This window comes from Globicephala melas, chromosome 8, assembly GCF_963455315.2.
Source record: "Globicephala melas chromosome 8, mGloMel1.2, whole genome shotgun sequence".
Lineage (NCBI taxonomy): Eukaryota > Metazoa > Chordata > Mammalia > Artiodactyla > Delphinidae > Globicephala > Globicephala melas.
In genome coordinates, this window is record NC_083321.1 from 53,113,536 (window position 1) to 53,136,346 (window position 22,811).

General features: G+C 42.3%; 1 protein-coding gene across 1 annotated transcript in view; it reads left to right on the top strand.

The window, feature by feature from the left end:
• UVRAG (UV radiation resistance associated) overlaps positions 1 to 17,824 on the top strand; it is a 360,244-nt gene extending 342,420 nt beyond the window's left edge. Inside the window, 1 exon segment of the mRNA XM_060303729.1 lies at positions 14,311 to 17,824. Within this exon segment, the coding sequence (XP_060159712.1) occupies positions 14,311 to 15,013 (703 nt within the window). The 3' untranslated portion in view covers positions 15,014 to 17,824.
• Positions 17,825 to 22,811: the final 4,987 nt, after the last annotated feature.

Here is a 22,811-nt window from a genome sequence, read left to right on the forward strand (position 1 = left end):
CAATGATGGCGCTCAACCTTGCACTAACTTAACTTGATGTTTTAGGACCAGGTGTGCCGTTTTTATAGAGACCGCATGAATTTCAGTGACCTTAGTGAGAAAACTGAGGAGAAGTATCCTTGGCTGTTCTGCAGCTTGCTGGGATACTTCTGATTCCCTCCAGCGTTTAATGATGCAACTTTGCGAGAAGCAACTAGTGGCTTTATGTAAGGTCATATCATTTCAGTGGTAAAATCTCTAGGTAGTATTTCTGCTGACCTATTTCTGGTCTAGTTCTCTATTCCTTTCTATAAATAGAATAAAACTCGATCAAGCTTTTTTGAATGAACAAACGAATAAGAAAGAAAGGAGCTAAGAATTTTGACACATGTTAAGAAAATGGGCTTTTTCAGTCAGTTAAAAATAATGAAAATCTAGAGCAAGTGAGCCAGTCTTTCTATAAAACCAGAAGGTAGTGATATAATAATTCAGCTCTTAAGGCAAACCATCCACCTGTGAAAATGAGACCCTATCCAGCATTAACATTTTTTTAAAGCCTTACTTTTTAAAAGCAGATCTATCTTCTCTCCTTCCCTCCATCATTTGCTCATGCTGAATTCAGAACTAGTCTCTAGCAGGTGACTCCCGAGGGACTTAAAAACCCTGTTGTCTAGCTGACGTTGTTTTTTAAATTTAGATCAAATGACATTGTGTTTGAAGTCTCAAGAGCACTACTTAAGGTAGCTGTATCATATGGGCTTGCCTTTCAGAGTGCTCCTTGCAGGCTGGCATCCTTAATAGGAAAAGTGAAGCCTGGTCAAAAATAAATGAAAAAGAAAGTTTTATTGGAGTTATTTACTCTAAGACAGCTATTTTAGACGGAACCTTGACAAGTCATCTCATTGCCTCCAGACAGGAACACTCAAGGCATATGGGTATCTATAGTATTTTAAATGACCTTGGGGGACGAGGCTCCTTCCATAACTCATTCCAGAGTTTAAACACCCTCGCTTCAGGAAATTCTTCCCTATATTTAACTTACAGGCCCCCTTCTGCGGTTAACACCCATTTCCGCTTTTTTCTGTCCCCAGTCAGGATGGAGAACAGCTGGCCAACATCCTTTGTGTGCTAACCCTCCATCAGTGAGAAAGTCATTTGGGCATCCCTGGGCTGCTTTTCTCAACCTCCAGCAACCAAGTCTTTGAACCAAATTGAGGTCTTTTTCCGTTTTTATTTGTGCCTTGTCTCTCTCTCGTTATTCCTTTTGATTATCAATGAATAAAATTTGGAAAACGTAAAAATATACAGACGAGGGGAAAACAATAGCCCTATAATCCAGGGAGCGAAACCACTGTTAAGTTAGTCAGTTTTCTGTGTGTTTCTTATGCAGTTGAGATCATGTCATCTATACCAGCCCTGAAATACAGTCTGATCCACATATATAGAAACTTACATTTTCTGGCAGCCACATTGAAAAAAGGTAAAAAGGAATAGGTAAATTAATTTTAATTATAGTTTTTATTTAATTCCAATAAAATATTAAAATGTAATCAGTATTTTAACTATTAACAAAATATTTCACATTCCATATTTTATACTAAACTGTCTAAATCCGGTGTATATTTTACATTTATAGCACATCTCAAATCCAGCTGGCCACCTTGCAGGTACTCAGTACTGTGTGACTAGTAGCTATAGTGCTGAAGCACAGTCCTCGCAGTTGTATATGCTGCTTTTTTGTCTATCATATCTTAAGCCTTTTACGAATGGCGTTACAAAAATTTTAGCATCATTTTAGTGGCTGCATAATAGTTCATCATTTAGACTTACTATAACTGTATCTTTAGAAAGTTTTGTTCTTTATGTTATAAGTAACCCTGTAGTGTTCTTTTTTTACTTCTTTTTTACTTTTATATCAACTGTTTCTCAACACATTGCCAAAAGAAAAATAACATAAATTATTCCTTTTGGGTGCAACTAATCAAATCCACTTATTCATAAAACAAATATATCCACTTAGCATCTGCTGTATACTCTGTACTACATTAGATTGGGAAGTGGAGCAGTGGATTTCAAGGAATAGAAGACCAGGTCCCTCCCACACATTGCTTACAAGACTTGGCTCCACAGTTGGACTGCACACATATTGTATTTTATTCTGACTTAAATAGCCTTCCCTTCATTTCTTACTCCCCTCTGCCCCTACATATACACACACAGCCTGGTTGACTCCCCCTTATGCTTCAAAGTGCCAGTCAAAGGGAGCCACCTCTGCTGAGTCCTCTAGGTGACTGCTGGCTCCCTCCTCCATTATACAAAATGTATATACTGTGTACAGAGCACCATGGTGTTCTGGTTATTGGCTAACTCTGTCTTCTCTACTAGAGTAGAAACTCTTTAATGATAGAAACCTTATCTTATAAGCCTCTTTATTCCCAGTGCCTAGCAGACTGCCAGGGCAGTGAATGTGGATGTCAGTAATATCTAACTGAAATACTTGTTGAAATACAAGTGATGATATTAAGCATCAGTTGGATAATATAATTACAAGTATTGATCAAGGAGTTCAGAGTTCAGAGAGCACACTTTAAATTGGCATATGGTTGAAGAAGGCTTTAACAAAGGAGGTAGGACTTGAATTGGGCTTTGGAAGATGATCATGCTTAAGTGAATGGACGGGAGATATCATGTTCTAAGAAGCCTCTTTTTCAGGAGGAATTCTTTAGCGTGTGCTAAGTATCGGCAGATAAGCATTTTTCTAGATCTAAAACACTATAGTAAGTTTCAAGAAGGCTGTAGAGATATGGTCTTGGCCCATCAAAAACTGTCAGGGCGGGGCTTCCCTGGTGGGGCAGTGGTTAAGAATCCGCCTGCCAATGCAGGGGACATGGGTTCGAGTCCTGGTGCAGGAAGATCCTACATGCCGCTGCAGAGCAGCTAAGCCCATGTGCCACAACTACTGAGCCCACGCGCCACAATCTCTGAAGCCCACGTGCCTAGAGCCCATGCTGCACAACAAGAGAAGCCACCACAATGAGAAGCCCGCACACCACAACGAAGAGTAGCCACGGCTTCCTGCAACTAGAGAAAGCCTGCGCATGGCAACAAAGACCCAACGCAGCCAAAAGAACAAACAAACAAACAAAAAACAAACTGTCAGGGCTTTGCAGAATTAGAAATTACCACTGGCTGCTTCAGTATGATCTTTGAGTTTAAGCTCTGTTTCAACTTTGGAGTTGTTAAAGGTCGTTTTATATGATGCTTGTTCAATAATCCTTCTGGTAGTGGACAGTTGTATATAGATAATAATAAGTATGTCATTATAGCTAATATCAAATGACCATTACTGCAAACTAGGCACTCTTCCAAAGCATTTTGAATGGATTATTTAGTTAAGTCATTTAATCCTCACAACAGTCAAGTGAATTAGGGCCCATTATCCCCTCTCATCTTACAAATGAGGAAACTGAAGCACAGAGAGGTTTAAATAACTTACATGTAACACAGCCATCAAGTGGAGGAGCTAAGATTTGATCCCAGGCAGAACAGCTTTAGGGCCTCTACTTTAACTTCACCCTGTACAGCCTCTCTTATAACTATGTTAAAAATAAAATGTTTTATACAGGGATCATTTAGCATCTTGTGGTTCCAGAAAAGGAATCCTATTATTATAACCCTCCCCTATTTTTCTTCATTCCTCTGACGGCTCCTTATCTCATTTGCAGGCTCCTCTTCTTCTACCTCATCATAAAAGACTGGAGCTCCTCAGGCTCAGTCCTTAGCCCTCTTTTCTCTGATTTTTTTCTTCACCACCCTTGCCCAGTGATCTTATCTACAACTATCATTTTAATTATCACCCACATTGAAAGGAAGCACAGTGTAAATCTTCAGCCCAGATCTCTTTTCCGATATCAGACCTCTATTCAGATTGCCTCCTGGACCTTTTCACAGCACATTCTGTGTGCCCTTGTTTTTTTCTTCCTGTCTTCCACCCCAGCCATCACAAGCCTCATGGTCTTCCAGTGCTCTGTTTTCAGCAAATGGAATCTCCATCCATTCTTTTACGCTGGCCAGGAAGGCAGCTGGTTCCTCCCTTTCCCTCTTACCCCCATATCCAACCTTCACAGCCTCTGCTGATTTCCCCTAATATGTCTATTTGCCTGTATCTATACATTTCCACTCTGGCCCAGGCCTTCATCATCTCTCACCTGTACTACTGCACAGCCTGTGGTCCCCCAGCATCTGCTCCAGACCCCCTCCACTCTGTTCTCCAGCTTCAGTGAGAGTGTACCTGTCAAAATACAAATTAATCAGTCAGTCTCTTTCTCTCTCTCCTTACCCCCCTAGACACACACACACACACACACACACACACACACACACACACACACACACACACACACACACACACACACACACACACACACACACACACACACACACACACACACACACACACACACACACACACACACACACACACACACACACACACACACACACACACACACACACCCCCTAGCCTAAAACACTTTAATGACTTAAATAAAGAGAAAAATGCTAAACATGGCCTCTGGGCTTCTGCAGGGTCTAGACCTTGTTTTCCCCTTCAGCTTTATCTTCTGCCGTGCTACTCTTCACTACATGACCTTTAGGGTCCTCAAACGTTCTCTCTCTTGACATATGCTATTCCTTTTGCCTGGATGCTCTCACCCACCCACCCACCCACTCTTTACCTGGTGAAGAAGTCTACTAGCCCTTCGAATCTTGGCCTCTGCTGGGTTAGTGGCATAGCATGTGTCAGAGGTTGTCATTTTGCATTTATATCTATAATTCTGTGACAAATGTCTATCCTCTCCCACTTATAAGCGCCACAGAAGCAGGAACCATGGCTTTTTCCAATCACTATTGTATCCCCAGAGTCTAGTGCACAGTGCCTTGTGCATAGACACTCACTATATATTTAAATGAGGGAGTAAATAATTTGTTAATATGTTCTGTTAATATACATACAGTTTATACTGCACCTCTTGCAGTAGTACAGAGGGCTACAAAAAATAAGGTTCCCGAGACATTGTCCCTGAAGTCCCACAGTCTCTAAGCAGTGATTAAATGATGGCTAACTGTCATTTAAGCATTTCTTCCAAAGGCCTCCAGCATCTCTGAAAATGGTGGCAGAGCTATCCTTTTTTCTTTTAAAATAAACAACTAAGGCCCCGTGGTTCGGTTCATGTCAGGGCTTATTAGAAATGTGATGGTGGTTCAGCTTTAGCAGTGTCTTTCAAAAACTTAATTTCATAGATTCTGTCATTGGCCTCTGGAGTCTAAAGCTTCCTATAGCTCTCTCTGCAAGTCTACTTTTTAAATTCTGACCAAGGTTTAAATTTCCCTATCAAGTTCTTTCTGGGGCTGGGCTGTGACATTGCTATTCCTCTGGTTTCCCTGGCAAAGGTCGTTGGTTTTTTTTTTCTAGTTTCAGCATAAACACTTTATCACTCCCATGTTTCAGGTGCTATCTAGACACTCCGAGGGGTCATCAGGTATCCTTCCTGGCATCTCTTTCTGTTTCTGCAGACCATGTTACAGTCCTTATAATGTTTGTTGCCTTGCCTGGCTGTGATTTCAGTACGTTAAATTTGTGTGATGATTTCTTAAACGGAAAGCTGATGGGTGAAGTGGTTGACCTGCCAGCTCCTGAGACCTTCTGTCTCCCTGGAGGATCACTCTCTATTCCCTAATCCCAGGGAACTCAGCCTTGAAGGAACCAAGCTGGCTTCCAGGTGGGCTCCATGCTGTGGGAACCCCTTCAGCCTCTGTTCATAGCGTGTGCTGGGACCTTTCTTTTCCAAGGTGGGCCCTGTTGCCCAGGACCACGGAGGCCCTCACATCACAGAGTCTGGGGAAATGGATTTCTTCAGCTTGCCTGTTTTATCCTTTGCCTGTGGAATTTTCTCTTTCACAAATTCGTCTCTCCATCAGAACTCACTTTAAATAAAATCTAAAGGCTCCCTTGTTCAGTTATTCCTTTTTAAACTCTGTTTCTATTTAGTCAAGCTTTGGCAGGAAAACTTCTAAGCGGAGCCCAGGGGAAAAGTGACCATTGGCACAGATTTTAGCCTGTGCTTTGGGCCAAGATTGTTTCTGTTTTTATTGTTTCTTGTTTTTGTTAACATCCAGGGCACAGATTAAGCACTTTCCCTTATCTGTAATGGTGCGAGACCTTTAGATCGCTTGCCTTTGGCCAAGATTCTGCATGCTTAAAACTATTAACCCCCAGCTACCTCCTGGGAGATAAGATCTAGCTGTTCAATTTGGCTTTTCCAAAAGGAGGCTGTGTGCTTCTACTTGATCTGAGATAGAAAAAGGAGAAAGGTAAATCCCAACCTTTGCCGGATTTTCAAAGAGGTTAGTAGCCTAATTTATGGGTTGTCTTTTTTTTTTTTAAACTAACTTTATATTGTAATTTCTCAGCTGCCAAAAGACGTAATTCCGCCTCAGCTTCGCCTTGGCAACCTGCTTTTGGCACTCTGTGCAGCCCTGTCGTTGCTCTGCATTATTTAAGCAGTAATCTTTAAGAAGGTGAGAAACTATTATTGCTTTTTAGCAGAGTTGACATGCTATTGGCGCAGAGTAGTACCTAGAGCTTCAAACATTTCTAATGGCTGTAAACCAACTTAAACACCTCCATGTAGATGTCTCACTGCCATGAGGTCATAGTTTGCTACAAGGGGGAGAAAGAAGAAGATCAAATGTTATTTAAAAGTGTGGGTTGTTGTTTTTTTCCCTTCTTTTTAAGTATTCTTATTCCACTGAGTTGTGGCTGTAGGTTTTGGCCAGGATCCAGACAATCAAGATTTAGCATTCTGACCAGCTGTGATCTAGTAATGTTCCTCAGAGGAAACATTTTGTAGGAGGGAAAGACACATATTTGAGACTGTGAATTGTACTCCTTCCTAATACTTTACAGTGTGAGACCTGGTTGTAGACAGATAAAACAAGCACAAGTGAATCTGAACGAGAACAGAGGGAAAAAAAAGTTTTCAAAGAGCTAAAACTTCACTCCAGCTTGAAGAACTCTCTTGAGGTGGGAAATCTTTACATTTTCTCTTTATTTCACTTTTCCCTAAGTCTTCACATTCATATCATTCCATGGCAGAATGTATTTCTGTTCATAATTGATACTTAGAATGCATTAACGTTCTTATAACAGCATAACAAGCCTTAGGAAGTAAAAATGCCACACAAACTTAATGTAGGCAAGAAGAGAAGAGAAGGAAAAGGTATCAAGCCACTTGACCTAAAAAGTATTATTCTGATTCTCACTCCTCCCTCAAATAGAAGTAGAGTGTGTTTTGGTGGCCAGTCCTATGGATTGGGAGAGAGAAGGAAATTAACATTTTTCAGTCAGACTCCCTCTGTTAAAGCACAGTTAGTTGCTTTGTGATCTTCGGCAGGTTACCTAACCTCTGTGCCTCAGTTTCTTCATCTGTAAAATGAGGATGTATACTTCATAGAGATGTGAGGATGAAATGAGACCATGTATAAAGCTGTTAACAGATTACTTATTCCCTAGTACTTCATAAATGTTAGTTGCTATTGTTTTATTATTAATAATTTATGGAGTACCTACTCATTGTACTAAGAATTTTCCTTGTATATTTTATTTAATCCTGACTGCAACAGCTGTTAGATGGATATACCCACTTCACAGGAGAGGAAACATAGGTTCGGGGTAGTGAAGTGCTCCACCCGTCTCCCATATTTTATAATGGCGGAGCTATAGTGAAGGTCTGGAATATTATATATGGGAGATGTGGAAATGGGAACACATTTTGGACCAGTGCTTTCTCACTTGGTTTCCTCTCTCCCAGTCCCTTTTCTGTAAAAAGAAGCTATAGCTTCGGGAAGTAAAACCAACAGAAAAGGAAGATGGGGAGAGAGTGGTGGGGCAAGGAGAGTGGAGTGGAATGAACTGGTTCTGCTGTCTCCCGGGTTGGGCTGGCTTCATGGCGAGGTATTCGTATAATGGTTATAGAAGTGCTGAACAGGGTCCTCCTCTTTTAGGTTGGGGAAGCAGAGAAATTCTCCCTCTTATAAAAATTCCCTCTCCCTGAAGCTAAATTCATAAAGAAAAATGACACATCAGAGGTTTGGGGACAATTGGAATGTACCTCAAAGGATTCTGGGAAGCTCTTCTAGTCCCTCAGCATTTGGTAGATCGTGTAAATAGAGGCAGTTGAGCATTTCCACTTGATTCAAAGCCTTTCCCACCCCATGTCCTCAGGAAAAAGGAAAAAGCTGGAATGAAGTTTCACATTGGGCAGAATAAACCTTTTGATTTAGTACTTTCTCCCCCAAACTCTTTTACACTTGCCTTGACTCCTTATCTTCTGGCAGGCAGCTCCCTGATGGGCAGGAGTGGAGATGGCGGGGGAGGGGGGGGAGGAGCTCTGAGTTTGTTCCTGCTATAAACATTATTCTGTATAGGAGGAAACAGTAGAAGGAATGAGATCTAGATTCTGGTCGTTCCTCTGCTACCTGTTCCCATGTGTTTCCGTCTAAGACCTTAATGTCTTTGAGCCTCAGTTACCTCTTCTGTAAAATGAGGCTAATACTTTTGGAATCCAGAGCCCACGGAAGCAAATAATAACGACAGCAACCACAATTACAGCTACTACTGCCATCGGTATATATGCCAGGCATTCTGCCAAGGATTTGAAGTGTGTTATTTTATTTAATCCTTACCAGAGTCCAATAATCTATTTTACAAAGAAGAAAACTAGAGCACAGAGAAGATAAGTGACTGCCTACAGTCATATAACTAGCAAGTGGTGAGTTCGACCTTAAGTTATAACTCCAAATAAACAGGATCACTGTTGCCGATCCAGAAGTTTGAGCATCCTTTCTCATCACCACCACCATCTCCAGGTATCTCCAGATATAGCTGAAGAGATAACAAAAGGTAACTGACTGCAGTAAATAAGGACAGAATGAAAAAGAAATTAATGACCTTAATTTAGAGAGATCAAGGAAGACTTGATCCAAAGAAGCCAAATTTAAACCCGACTGTCCTCCTTGACCTCTAAACTCCAAGCCACTTGCCTTCTCCCTCACCATGCTATTGTTGGGATCCTAGGATATCCTTTTTTACTTGTAGCAAAAAGGCTTATTATTAAGTAATTTAACAGTCCCCAGTGTGGTTCAGTTAGTCAATGACCTATGCCCTGTTTTACTAAACCGTGGCCTAGTAAATTTGTAATTACAATATCTTTGGGTTGTTTTTTAATAAATTCCTTTTAATTGCAGCATTAAACCCCAGATGTCATGTTTCCAGTTTGGACCTAAGCCAAGCTAGGAGAGGCATCCATTCAAGGCAAACAGCTGATGAGAAGAATGTGTGCAGTGAACTGGGGGACTCAGTCCCGTTGCTAAACCTCAGGCTCTTTGCCCCCGTATCTAGTGCCTTAGAACATAGGGACCCTTGGCCGACGTGGAGGATAAAGAAATGCTACTACATTTCCTGCTGCATCCACTCCTCCCCAGAACACTCAGGTTTACTCTGGTTGTCTCTAAGAGTAGAAATTCCCTGTAAGTTATTCATCACTATTTAAATACTGTACTAATTCCATTTGATAAGTAAATTGTTAATTGCCTTTAAAAATTGGTCTTAATAATTAGTAAATCTAGGCATTTCAACCTCTTCTTCCATCTAGATAAAATAATTATGAAGCCAGACAGTAATCAGACAAAAAGAATCTTGAAACATTCTGGGCATTCTTTTTTAATCTATCAATCATTTGCCTTTTTAATTGCTACCTTTCTGGGGTTTTTTGGGGTTTTTTTGTTTTTGCGGTACACAGGCCTCTCACTGTTGTGGCCTCTCCCATTGCGGAGCACAGGCTCCGGACGCGCAGGCTCAGTGGCCATGGCTCACGGGCCTAGCCGCTCTGCGGCATGTGGGATCTTCCCAGACTGGGGCACGAACCCGTGTCCCCTGCATCGTCAGGCGGACTCTCAACCACTGCGCCACCAGGGAAGCCCGCTACCTTTCTCTTTTTAGGCAATAATAGAGGTATAATGTTCCTATTTTTCTTGTAAGAATTTAACTAATACCAAAACGTGTAATGAAGATTCCTTCTAGAAACCTTCTATTAAATATGAAAGTCAGAATTATTTTATTAAAAATCTATGCCTTGGGCTTCCCTGGTGGCGTAGTCATTGAGAGTTCGCCTGCTGAAGCAGGGGACACAGGTTCGTGGCCCTGTCCGGGAAGATCCCACATGCCGCGGAGCGGCTAGGCCCGTGAGCCATGGCCACTGAGCCTGCGCGTCCGGAGACTGTGGTCCGCAACGGGAGAGGCCACAACAGTGAGAGGTCCGCGTACTGCAAAAAACAAAACAAAACAACAAAAAGAACAAAACCAAAAAAAAATCTATGCATTGTGTTTTTATACAGAAATACAATAGTTTTTTAATAGTAAAACTTCAGAAATATCTTAAATCCACAAAAATAAGAAAATGATTAAGTAAGTTATGATATTCCATTCAATGGAGTAGCCATTTAGAATTGTTTACCAAGAGGTTTGAATAACTTCCAACAATAGGATACAGAATTGTATATATATACTGCAAACACAGCTTTCATTTTGGTTTTTGTTTGTTTGGTTTTGTGTCTTTTTTAAATTAAACACACATATATAAAATCAAAGTCTGAAAGGAAAATATCCAAATAATGGTTATTTGATGGGTAATAGGCTTTTGAGTGATTTTTATTTTTTAATATGGTTTATATTTTTTAGTTTTCCAGGGAGTATAAATTATTATAATAATTAAAAATGCATGTGTGTTTGTATATATTTTAATGCAGTCATTCAACACTTGAGCTGTTTAGACCTCAGCTATCTTAAAAATTTGGAACATTGCTAAGATTCTGGAAGTAATAAAAAATTAATTCTGAGCAGCCAAAACTAATGTTACAAAACTCATATAATAAAGCATATTATGCCCAGGATATCTGCTGGTCCATCACTCAAATCCTGTTTACTCTTGCTTTGCACACAATTCTCAAGACATCTACTTTACAAGAACACAGCAAATTAGAAGCAAATGTCAAAAAAGGAGAAGCACTCACAGGCAAGAGCACTGACTTGGCCACACGTGACAGCCTGACAGTGAGAGAGGACACAGAAAAGCCTGAGTGCAGACTTAAGAACTCGGACTCAGATCCCCGATTCAGAAACACGCCCCTGAAAGACCCATAGTCTCTCTACTATGTCGTAGTTAGTAAGACATGTTAATACTGATGGCCCAAAGTTATCAAGAAAATACATTTTTTAATTGGAAAATGAATAGATACATGTATATGTATAACTGAATCACTTTGCTGTACACCTGAAACTATCACAACATTGTTAACCAACTATACTTCAATATAAAATTAAAAGTTAAAAAAACTTTTTTTTAATAAAAAAAGGGAAAATACCTTTCTTGTTCAACTTTTTTTAAGATTATAAGAAAGACTAGGGCTTCCCTGGTGGCGCAGTGGTTGAGAGTCCACCTGCCGATGCAGGGAACACGGGTTCGTGCCCCGGTCCAGGAAGATCCCACATGCCGCAGAGCAGCTGGGCCCATGAGCCATGGCCGCTGAGCCTGTGCTCTGCAACGGGAGAGGCCACAACAGCGAGAGGCCCACATACTGCAAAAAAACAAAAACATAAAAGATTATAAGAAAGACTAATAAAAATTTTTGAAAGGTTTCATGGCACATAGCTGCAAATGGGAAAAAAAGACAGTGTGTGATTGTAGGGTAAACGTTAGATATGTAGACGTCCTTATTTGTCTCCGTAATACCTCATCTTCTTACCGTTAAGAGGGAACGTTTTACTGTTTCTTAGGTTTTCTAAATTGTATTTGATACTGTCATTACCCGGGTTCTCATAAAAATCCAGGAAAACTGGGTAAGATCCCAGGATCAGGATGTCAGCAAATGCCAAAGTCTCCATCTCACAAAAGCCTTTGAATCCATGCATCGAAACAGGAGTAACGTCATCAGGGACCTACTGTTGATGCACAGGGAACTCTAATCAACATTCTGTAATAACCTATATGGGAAAAGAATCGGAAAAAGAATGGACATATGTATATGTACAACTGAATCGCTTTTCTGTACACCTGAAACTAACAACATTGTAAATCAACTATACTCCAATATAAAATTTTAAAAATTAAATTTAAAAAATAGGGGTAACACCCCAGACCCAGAGCTCAGCTATAGGTTGGGCGGGTTAAAGCTATAGGTTGGGTGGCAGCAGGGAGGGTGTCAAGTCATTCACCCTTCGTAGCCATAAGTGGTTAAGCACCTGGCCTGTGGTCCCGTGCCAGCAATAGCACCTTCAGCGTTCCGGGCGGGTTTACCTGGTGCTTCCCACCCCTCTTGGGCTGTGGTGGCAGCTGAAAGCGTGGCCTGTCTGCCCAGAATAGGCTGTCTGTGGGTGGTGCTGATGCTGTTTTGGTTTGATTACCTAGGGCCCCTGCAGAATCATGTAGAGAGGGACACTTGTCAGCAAATAGCAGTGAAAACAAGAAGGCTGGCCAAAATGTGCAGCGTACCCCATTACTGAGTTTTGACAACATATTAACTGAGAACCCAGACTAAGGCCAACAAGTTTTGCTCTGCTTAGTTTTTCTTGAGAACTAAAAACAGTAATTTACTAGTCTACTTGCCTGGTTCTGTGTGTGCCCCAGTGAGCACCCCTAATTAGGAAATCGCTCTTGGCACCAACACTCATAGCCAAGCAAGGGAGCCTGATGGGCACATGGATTAGAAGAAGCCTTTTGGTTGCCTTTCCTCAAGAAGCTTCACGAACCTTTGCTTAGACCACAGGGATAGTCGAGCATCAAGAGCGATCTGAGAGGAGAAGGGGCAGGAGCTGGCCTAAGGGTTTGGGGCTGTAGACACGGGTAGAAGGAACCCGAGATCCTTTCTTCTTTCTCAGTGCACTTACCATGACTGTAATTTGAAAATGTATTATTTCAGTAATTGTGGATGTCTTTCTACTGCAAGATTGGAAGCTCCTCAGAGGCAGGGCCAGCATGTCTCACATCTGTTTCCCCTCCTCAAGGCCTGGCACACGTAGCAGCTATTTGTTGGATAGCTATAGTTTTAAGTCTAACCTCTGCTCCTGCCTGGTACTTGTTTTTGCAAGCCACTTCTCTGTGTGTGTTTCCTCATCTGAAGAACACCAGTCAGATGGATCTTGTGTTTGCACCTCCCTCTGTCTCTGGACCCAGTTTGTTCATATAGTTGTACTGAAGCTGACTAGCGTCAGCCAAGTATGATGTCTAGAACTGTGATTAGTACTCCAGAGGTGGCTTCACTAGCGTAGCTTACAAACTGACTATCATTTCCAGAGTCTGGGTACTCTATTTCCATTAACTAATTATTATTTATTATTTCAGACTTAAGAGTAATAACGTATACCCTGCTTTCTTGATGGGGTTTCTGTGAGGACCAAGTGAAATGATGTATATGAAATAACTTCAGAAACTATAATGCTTTGGGTAGCCAAACAGGGATTATTATTGCTGGCCCAAAAGTATCCTCCTGAGAAGTAACTCAAGTTTGAAGGAAGGTACTGAAGACCAAGTATTGTAAAGTGTGTGTGACTAGCGTTATAAAGGAGAGGTCATTTCCCAAGTTAATTTTTCGTTGAACACACACACACACATACACACACACACACACACACACACACATCTCCTTGGTCCTCTCTCTGCCACTTATCTCATGCAAGGCAGTTAGCATTTGGGTATTGGAAAAGCTATTGATCATTGAGCTATGAGTCATGGGTTTTAGTCCAGCCTCACCCCTGCCTCGCTGAGGTTATCGTGGGCAAGTCATTGAAGTTCTCTGTCAAATGAGGATACCTGCTTTATGAAGGTAAAATAAGACTTGAATATTAAAAACAAGAATAAGATATTGGTAGCCCTTCAGACATAAGAAGTTGATCACATCCTCAGATATTTTTCTTTCCAGATCCAGTCCCTCCAGTTGCCTCGACTCCTCCCCATATGACATTGTCTCTACCCCCCGCCCTACCCTCTGCATATATTTCCGTATATCTTGTATCCTTCTTAAAGGAAGCTCCCAATGCTGAACTCAGAATACTTTATGTTGCATTTTGTATTTGGACACCAAAATTAATACTAAGGTTGAGTATTATCAATTTGTATCATCTCAAACCTAAATATGTTATTTCCTATCTCTGGATCCAGAAGGTTTAAGCTGAGTTCTGAAGTTGAAAGTAACTTCTCGTTTTTGTTTGTCTTCTAGCGACAGACATCACACCTCCAGTGCAATCCCTGTTCCAAAGAGACAAAGCTCCGTATTTGGGGGTGTAGATGTAGGCTTCTCTGGGGGGATGCCTTCACCAGACAAAGGACACCGGAAACGGGCCAGCTCAGAGAATGAGAGACTCCAGTACAAAACCCCTCCCCCCAGTTACAGCTCAGCATTAGCCCAGCCTGTGACCACCGTCCCCTCCACGGGAGAATCTGAGAGAAAGACAACATCTCTGTCTTCCTCCTTGGACACCTCCTTGGACTTCTCCAAAGAAAACAAGAAAAAAGGGGTAGATCTGACTGACAGCTTCAATGGAGGCCATGGGAGTGTGAACACTAGCCAGGAACAGGGACAAGCCCTCCCGGGGCCTCCAGCCACAGTCAACGGCACCCTCCTGCACAGCGAGCAGGCCGGCTCCTCCAGCGCCCAGCTTCCAGGGGGGTTCCACCCGGTCTCCGAAGCCGAGCTCTGCTGTACCGTGGAGCAAGCAGAAGAGATCATCGGCATGGAAGCCACAGGCTTCACCTCAGGCGATCAGCTGGAAGCATTTAACTGCATCCCCGTGGACAGTGCCGTGGCAGTGGAGTGTGACGAACAAGTTCTGGGAGAATTTGAAGAGTTCTCCCGAAGGATCTATGCACTGAACGAAAATGTATCCAGCTTCCGCCGGCCACGCAGGAGTTCTGATAAGTGAAGCGAGCAGACAGACGGTAGGACCAGGATAGAGTCACTGCTTGAAATGAGGATAAAGCTGCACTGGTTACCCTTTGTAATAATTATGACACAAAATGAATATTAATGGAGGATATTCCTCAGAAAAATAGACTTTGTGAATCAAGGAGGGACTCAGGATCATTGTGTATCAGTGGGCCAAAGTTAGACTTTGCTTGCAAGATTTGCTTTTCAGGCCTGACAGTTATTTTAAGGCAGAAGTCTAGCTCTAGTCACCTTATAGGCATTTGACTGCTTTTTTATTTACACTTCTGTGTTATCCTCAGAGGGAAGATGATAATATATAAATAATATAATGAATTTATCTTTAGTTTCTTATAAGCATTTGCCCTCACCATAGTTTATGAAACTTTGGGAAAATTGAATATTCAGTAAAAGGTCTCCAACATCCACTGAAGGATCTTTGGCCGTCCATTAAGTTGATGAGTTAGAAGCACAATGGCCTCCTTATAACCAGGCCCACCTGCCCCTACCCCTGCTCCCAGACTTCACAGTCAACTTAGCTGTCACCCCGTCTGCACAGTAGATAACCTTGTGCATCCTGACGACTGAGGACATCACATTTGCTGGTTCTTTCATGAAGTTGCCATTACCTTCCACCTCTTCCAGTCAGCCATACCCTTGCTGCAGCCCTCAGATTATAGGAAAGACCTCACCTCTGGTGGATCCCAGGGGATCCTCAAGGACCCCTGAGGTTACTATAGTCAGATGGCCTCCAGTTCCCTCTGGGGGCCACAGTTATGTGGGCAGAGGCTGTTGTCAAAAGCTGGGTGTGCTTTCTGGCAACACACTCACCATATAGAAATCCCTATATGTAAACCCCATGTTAATTTATTAAATTTCAGTTGGAAAGGAAGGCATTGTATATGATAAAATATGTGTAGAGTCAGGCTGTCCAGTGTGCAGACTGCAAGGCAGTTGAGGTAGTTAGATTAAGAGACTAGATGAGGCATAAAATACTATCGGTATGTGTGCAATTGCATAAATATTAAATTATGTTTTTGAAGTACATTTTCATTCCTGGAGCTCAGATATCATTTGCTATTGCTATATACTTTATATACCCAAGGACATCGCCTCAGGGTTGCAAGCTCTTTAAGGAAATTTTATGCTTATATCCGTGTATTGTATAAAGAATAAAAATTGAGTTTACTTCACTCAACCTGATTTTTTTTTTCCCCAGCTTTGAAATTCCTCTTGAACCTACATCTCCGTATGTTACATCATGACAGCACTAGCCTGAACAAAACCTGTGGCTGTATCTAAGCTAATGCCGTTGACTTCATTTGAGTTTACATATTGTGTGTAGCAACACACCGTCACAGGCGTACTCTGCAGTAGCTCATTGGTCCTCCATAATGACTTAACTCACAGGTTTCATAATCATTTTCATATTTTGTCCAAGCATTCCTGGGCTCAATTATAAACATAGCTACACTGGTAAATGGAATAGTTCATGTTGTTATTTTTCAGGTAAAGAACTCACAAGATCATTGTATGACAGACAGACCCAACCTGCTAGCAATTAAAAGTTTTAACTTGATCTGAAGAAATCCATCTTATTCCTCTAAACAGGTGGAACTACTCCAAACCTGGAGCGGAGGCCATCTGTAGAGTCATGGCTTCTTTGCAGAGTACTGTCATCCATTTTGGAGTCAGTAAGGGTGGAGCTAGACATGATCTTGGATGTACATCAGACTGGGCTGTGGGGTCCTCCAGTGAAGTAACATCTACCCCCCACCAAGCCCCAAAAAAAAAGGTTTTGAAGGACTATATTAGTATTGAACAGTGGAAGGTGCATCACACGTGACGTGTGATTCTTCAGATATGGGAGAGACCTTTAAACTTCATGCGAAACTCAAAGACAAGGTGCATTCAATGCAGGTCCTCCAGCCCGGCTTCTGGCATCACCAAGCAGAGGGACCACGTACAGGAGCACCCATAGTTACAGTGTCATCTCAGATTCCACACAGCCAGATAGAGCCTGCAGCTCCGGGGTTCCACCTGTCAGTCTCCCATTTGTGGACTCCCTGATTCTGGGGTTCACAGCCTTTGACCCACACAGCAGGGAACCCCACCATTGAATGTGATCTGGCAGGCCAGAACTGATCAGTAGTTACCTACACATTTGCCTAATCCACACTGTGTCCAGTGATGCTGTGCCCCAAAACACCACTTAGGTTTCGGTTTATTTAGTTTAGGTTTTGAGTTTTCACTGAGTTTGTTTGATGTCTGCAGTTTCTGCCAAACTTGGGTAGATCCTACAGCATTACATTCTCCGGGAATAACTCTGACATTTCCCAAAGCTGCAGAATTCATTTTGCCTCTGTTTAAAGTGGCCAAGGCCAAATATGGGATGAGGTATTATCTCCTACTAATCTTTGTAATTTTTGCTTTGAGAATGTAAGTTGAAATGAAAACTCAGTCCTATCCATTTCTGAACTGCTAAGAGCCCTTTCAATTTTCATGTAGCTGAGACACTTTTACAGCCGGCAAATGTTATCAGATGAATATTTGCTTGTGTTTTCTCTCTCCACTTCCCCTTACCCACTTTAAAAATTCCAGAGATTTTTTCCCCCCCAGAATATTAGTTTTGGAAGATTGTATCCAGCTATATTTTTTTAGCAGTTCTAATAGTGCCCATTTATCCTGACCTAACCAGTTACTTAAATAATTTTTTAAACCACCACCAATAATAAATGGCATGTGAAACTGATCTGTTGGTAATTGGAAGAAAACTCAGCATCTGTATTTATAAAATAAAATTGATTAGTATTTATTTTGAGAGTAAAAGTGTATGTTACTTCCCTGCTATGTTTGAGTCCTGTCTTCTTCACTGTTTTGAATTTCATACTAAAGCTGAGTTAACTATGAAAACCTCATTCTTAAACAGTCAGCCAGCCATTCCGCAGTTACTGAGCTAGCTCTCTCCCTCTTTGCAAGGGACTGGACTAAACAAGGTTATACAAAGATTAATAAGCCTTGACCTCTGCCACATTCTCCAGTTGTGGGGGGAAGGGTGGCATAAGTATATTAACGATTAAGTATAATTCAGTGTAATAAATTCTATGATGGAGAAATGTATAGCCATGCTACAGAATTCAGAGAAAGCTATTCTGCCTCAAGGATCAGGAAAGGGTCGTGGAGGTAATACAGATGAAAGATGTATAAGATTTCACATTACAGATGGAGGGAACGGCATGGGCAAAGCCCAGAGGCAAGGCAGGGCCGCATGCGTGTTTGCAAAATTGCAAGGAGTTCGCTGTACTTGGGCCCTGAATGGATGTGAAGAAAGGTGAGAGGAGAAATTGAATTGCAGACCCATGGGGAAGGACTTAAAATGCCAGGGGAAGAGATCTGGATGCATGCAGTGGGCGACCGATCGGTACCCTTTCCAGGCTTGAAAGCAGAAGAGTAACTTGGTTAGATGTGAGTTACGACTAGCAGCCACGCTGAAAAAAAATTAAAAAAATTAAAAAGTATGGGTGATACCCACATCTCTCCCCACCCCACCCCAACCCCGCCCTGGGGTCAGATAGAGTGTAAGAAGTGATGAGTATTTTTATGAAACACTTAATGATCTTTACAAAGCACCATGCACGTTGGGAGGAGTTAGTCATTCAACAAGGATTTCTTGCATTGTATACATCAGGCTTTGAAACGGAGGTCTCCATTCGGTACACACTGAGAATGTGTCAGGGCTGAAACTGCTCTTTTGAAAAACAACTCTAAACAAATGTAAAGTGTTTCGAGGTCTTTTGGTGGGTGGCATGGACAGTGTTGAGACATGGTCCAGAAGCCTAATTAGCTTAATTTTTATGGGTTTTTTTTTTTTTTAACGCCTGGCAGATGACTTTATTTAGGCCACCTCATCCATACATATTCTCTCACATAGCTTCTGGCTGCCTTGCTGAACGCTGAACTAGTGCCCAGAGCTCTTAATTTTGCTCAAAATAGATAGAGGCTTGCTTTTTTTTTTTTTTTTTTTCCTCTTGGCGCATCTAACCATGGTTTTGTAGGTAGACAGCTCAGCCTTGTGGATTTTAAATGAATAAAGAAATACATGTCTATAAAATAATTCCACACTTTTTTAGAGACTGGCGATGTCAGCAATCCAGAAAAAGCATGGTCATGAATCTCGATAAAAATGAAAAAGACAGCCAGTTGGAGAAATAGCTATAGTCAGCCAAGCCCAAGCCCAGAACTACAAGGGGGAGAGTGGTAGGCTCAGATCCTTTTGGCTTTGTACAGAACACAAGTCTAATGAACTTCCTTTCTCTCAGTCCCCATTAAAAGTACAAGCAGCAAATTGGAAAGGAAGCAAGGTTGGGAGTAGACAGAAATAGTGGATAACCTGACTCAAAGAAGCAGATACAAACAGGCAGGAAGGAAGCAGTCTGGGCATGTTGAGTGAGAAGCCCTCGGCCCCGGAGAGCAGCCAGTCAGAGGGATTCAGATCCCAGCCCCACCGCTCACTGGCTGTGCGGCCCAGGCAAGGCACTTGACTTTGAGCCCACATGCTCCTCTGAAAAGTGGTAAGCCCCTTGCTCAGCTTTTCCCTTGCGCCTGGACAGAGACTCCTCTTGCCCTAGGAGCAAATTAGTATTCATTCTTCAAAACCCATCTCAGCTCGCCTTGGGGTCCAGAGCATGGCAGGAAAGGAGAAGACCCCCACCTGTCACTCTCTACCTGTTGTGAATAACTTGGGGCTAAATCATTTCACACAGCCTGCTTCTAGTCAGGGTTTTATATGTAGCAAAACAGCTACTACCCTGCCATCTACTCAAGATCCTCGACGCAGTGGTTGTAAAATATATCACAAAAATTAACAAAACAGCTAGCTTAAGATAACTCAGCTTAAATGATTTTACTGTTTCTAAATAGCCCTCAGTCATCAGAAAAAGGATTAATTCATTTTACTTTGATAGGAAAATGAGTAAAATATTTTAAGGGAGTATATTATTCAAAATGGTTAAAATAAATGGATACTTTAAGGGATAAACTTGTTCTCTCAAAAATTTACTTGCAAAAAAGTTTTAAATTCACTTATTCCTCAAAGAAACCAGAATCACTGTGTCTTGCTCTTTGAGTTTTGCTGTGTTGTGAGGAGGTCCCCAGGCTACTTTACATGCAGATGGTCTGTGAGCTTTCACTCATGCAAGGTGAGGTCTGTCTCCAAGCTTGCTGGCCATGGGGCCAGGCCCTTTGCTCCCAGAAACCTGCCAGTTGCCTTGACTTCTCTGCCCAGGGCACAGGGCAGAAAGGGCGACCTTGGGGGGACCAGGGGAAGGCAGGCACTTAATTGGCCTTTGGAAGGAGACTCCTGAGGTTTAGGGGCGAGAACTGGTGGCTGCGCAGGGCTTGGCCATGGCTGGGGTTGCCACCTGGATTGCAGTCACCTCCTCCCTGGCTCCCTTCAGCCACCTTCTTGCCCTCCAACCCATTCTGCATACTGCAAACCCAGTGACCTGTCCTACACACAGCTCTAACCCTCTAGGAGCTGTTAAACAAAGGAAAAAAATCAGACACACACTAGTTAACCAAATGGTTGATGAGGGGAAGTTTCTCTTACAGAAATATTCCAAGTAAAATAAAATTCAGGAGGGATAATAGAATTAGACTGTCACCACTTTGCCATTCTAATGAATCTAGTGCATCTAAGACAATGATCATCAGTGGCTGCTAATATCACAAAAAGAGAGAAAACCAGACATTTTATGCCTCCTGATGAAAGAACACAACACCAATGAAGAATTCTTGGCAAAAGTTTGACCCGAAGTATGATCAAACCTCTATCTGTGGTGTCCAGTACAGTAGATGCTGACCATGTATGGCTATTTAGTTGAAAAGTGGCTCATTCAAATTGAGATGCGCTAAGAGTGTGAAGTACACACTGAATTTCAGAGACTTGGTACAAAAATAGAATGTAAATTTATATTAAGAATTTTTGTATTGCTCACATGTTGGAATAATACTTTGGATATATGAAATTAAGTAAAATATAATTAATTTCATCAGTTTCTTTTACTTCTTAAGATGTGACTACTAGAAAATTTTAAATTGCATGTGTGACTCGCCTTTGTGGCTCACGCTATATTACTATTGGTCAGAACAGCTCTGGATCTAACTACTAGGAAAATCAGAGGGCAAGTGAGCATGTTAACACCTGGAACATGCAATCAGCAAAATCTAGACAGTGGGAAACTCTATAGGACAAAGAACTTGGTTTCCTCAATAAGTATATTGCAAGAAAAAACTGAAAGAAGGAAGGGAGAACCTGTTAAGAAGAGACATAAGATTTCCCTGGTGGCCCAGTGGGTAAAACTCCGCACTCCCAGTGCAGGGGGCCCGAGTTTGATCCCTGGTCGGGGAACTAGACCCGCATGCACGCCGCAACTGAGTCCGCACACCGCAACTAAGAAGATCCCGTGTGCCACAACTAAGACGCAGCGCCTAACTAAATTTTTTTTAAAAAAAGAGACGCAATAGTCATCAATCAATCCCATTATGGACCTTGTTTGGTTCATGTAAATCAAACAACCTTAAAATAAAGGCATAATCAAAATGTAAACACTGACGAAATATTTGATTGTATTAACGATTTTTTTTTAGATCTGATAATAGTAAAAAATAGTGTAACAGTTTTTTGAAAAGTCTGTATCTCTTAGAGGTGCATATGAAACATTTACAGATGAAGAGCATGTCTGGGATTGGGATGGGGTATGCAGTGGGGAATAGATGAAACAAGATTGGCCATGGGTGATGGGTGATAGGTAACTGGAGGTCATCCTGTTGCCTCTAGCCCACACCCTACCCTCCAGCCAGGTGGATGCTTGTCATTCCCAGAATGCCCCTGCTCCCGCATGCCCCAGGGCCATTGCCCCCATAACAAACGGCAAACCAAACCACTGTTCCTCCTATAAGCCAGAGGTCAGCCATTCTCCTTTCCTCTTTGAAGTCCTCCCTGCCATCTTCCCCAGTCTCCATCCCCACCTCCACCCTGAAACAGGTAGGCCTCCCTCCTTTGGGATCCTCCCACCACCTGTGTGTGCTCCCACAGCGGCCCTTACATTTTCTCTAAGTGTCTGTTTCCCTGTCTGTCACCTTCAGCAGGCTGTGAGCTCCCAGAGGGCGGGCACCCTGTTGTAAGGCGCAACTAGTGCTCAGGAAAGATTGCTAGACCAGTGTGCTGAGTGCCCGTTTTACAAATGAAGCAGTTGAGGCCCAGAGAAGTCAGTGTCATAGCCAAGTTCCCAGAGCTAAAACTTAACAAGAGCTAGGACTTGAAACCAGAAGCTTCGAGTCGTTTCTCTACTTTCCAGCTGAGCTGCAGGCCACAGTTCCCTGCATGCATTCATTCATTTAGCATTGATTGGGCGCCCCCTATTGACTGGCCCTGGTGGAACAAATCATGGGGCAGTGCTATGAAGGAAAACCACAGGCGACAAACCATGGGAATCTGACATGGGGGAGCCACTTTGCCCTGGGATCTCAGGCAAGCCTCCTTGGGGAAGTGAGATTTAAACAGATTGGAAGCTATAGAGAGCCCATTCCAGGCCAAGGGGACCGCATATGCAAAGCTTTGGAGTAGAGAGTGATGAGCCATGAGGCTGGACAGTGGCAAACTGGGTCCACAGACAACACCTCCACCCCTACCAGGGTTGTTTTCTTTCAATTATATTTTGCACTGTAGTGTTGATGATTTTTTTAAAAAAAATATAAGTACATCCTGACCACTCTGGCTGGCCCCCTTAGGACTC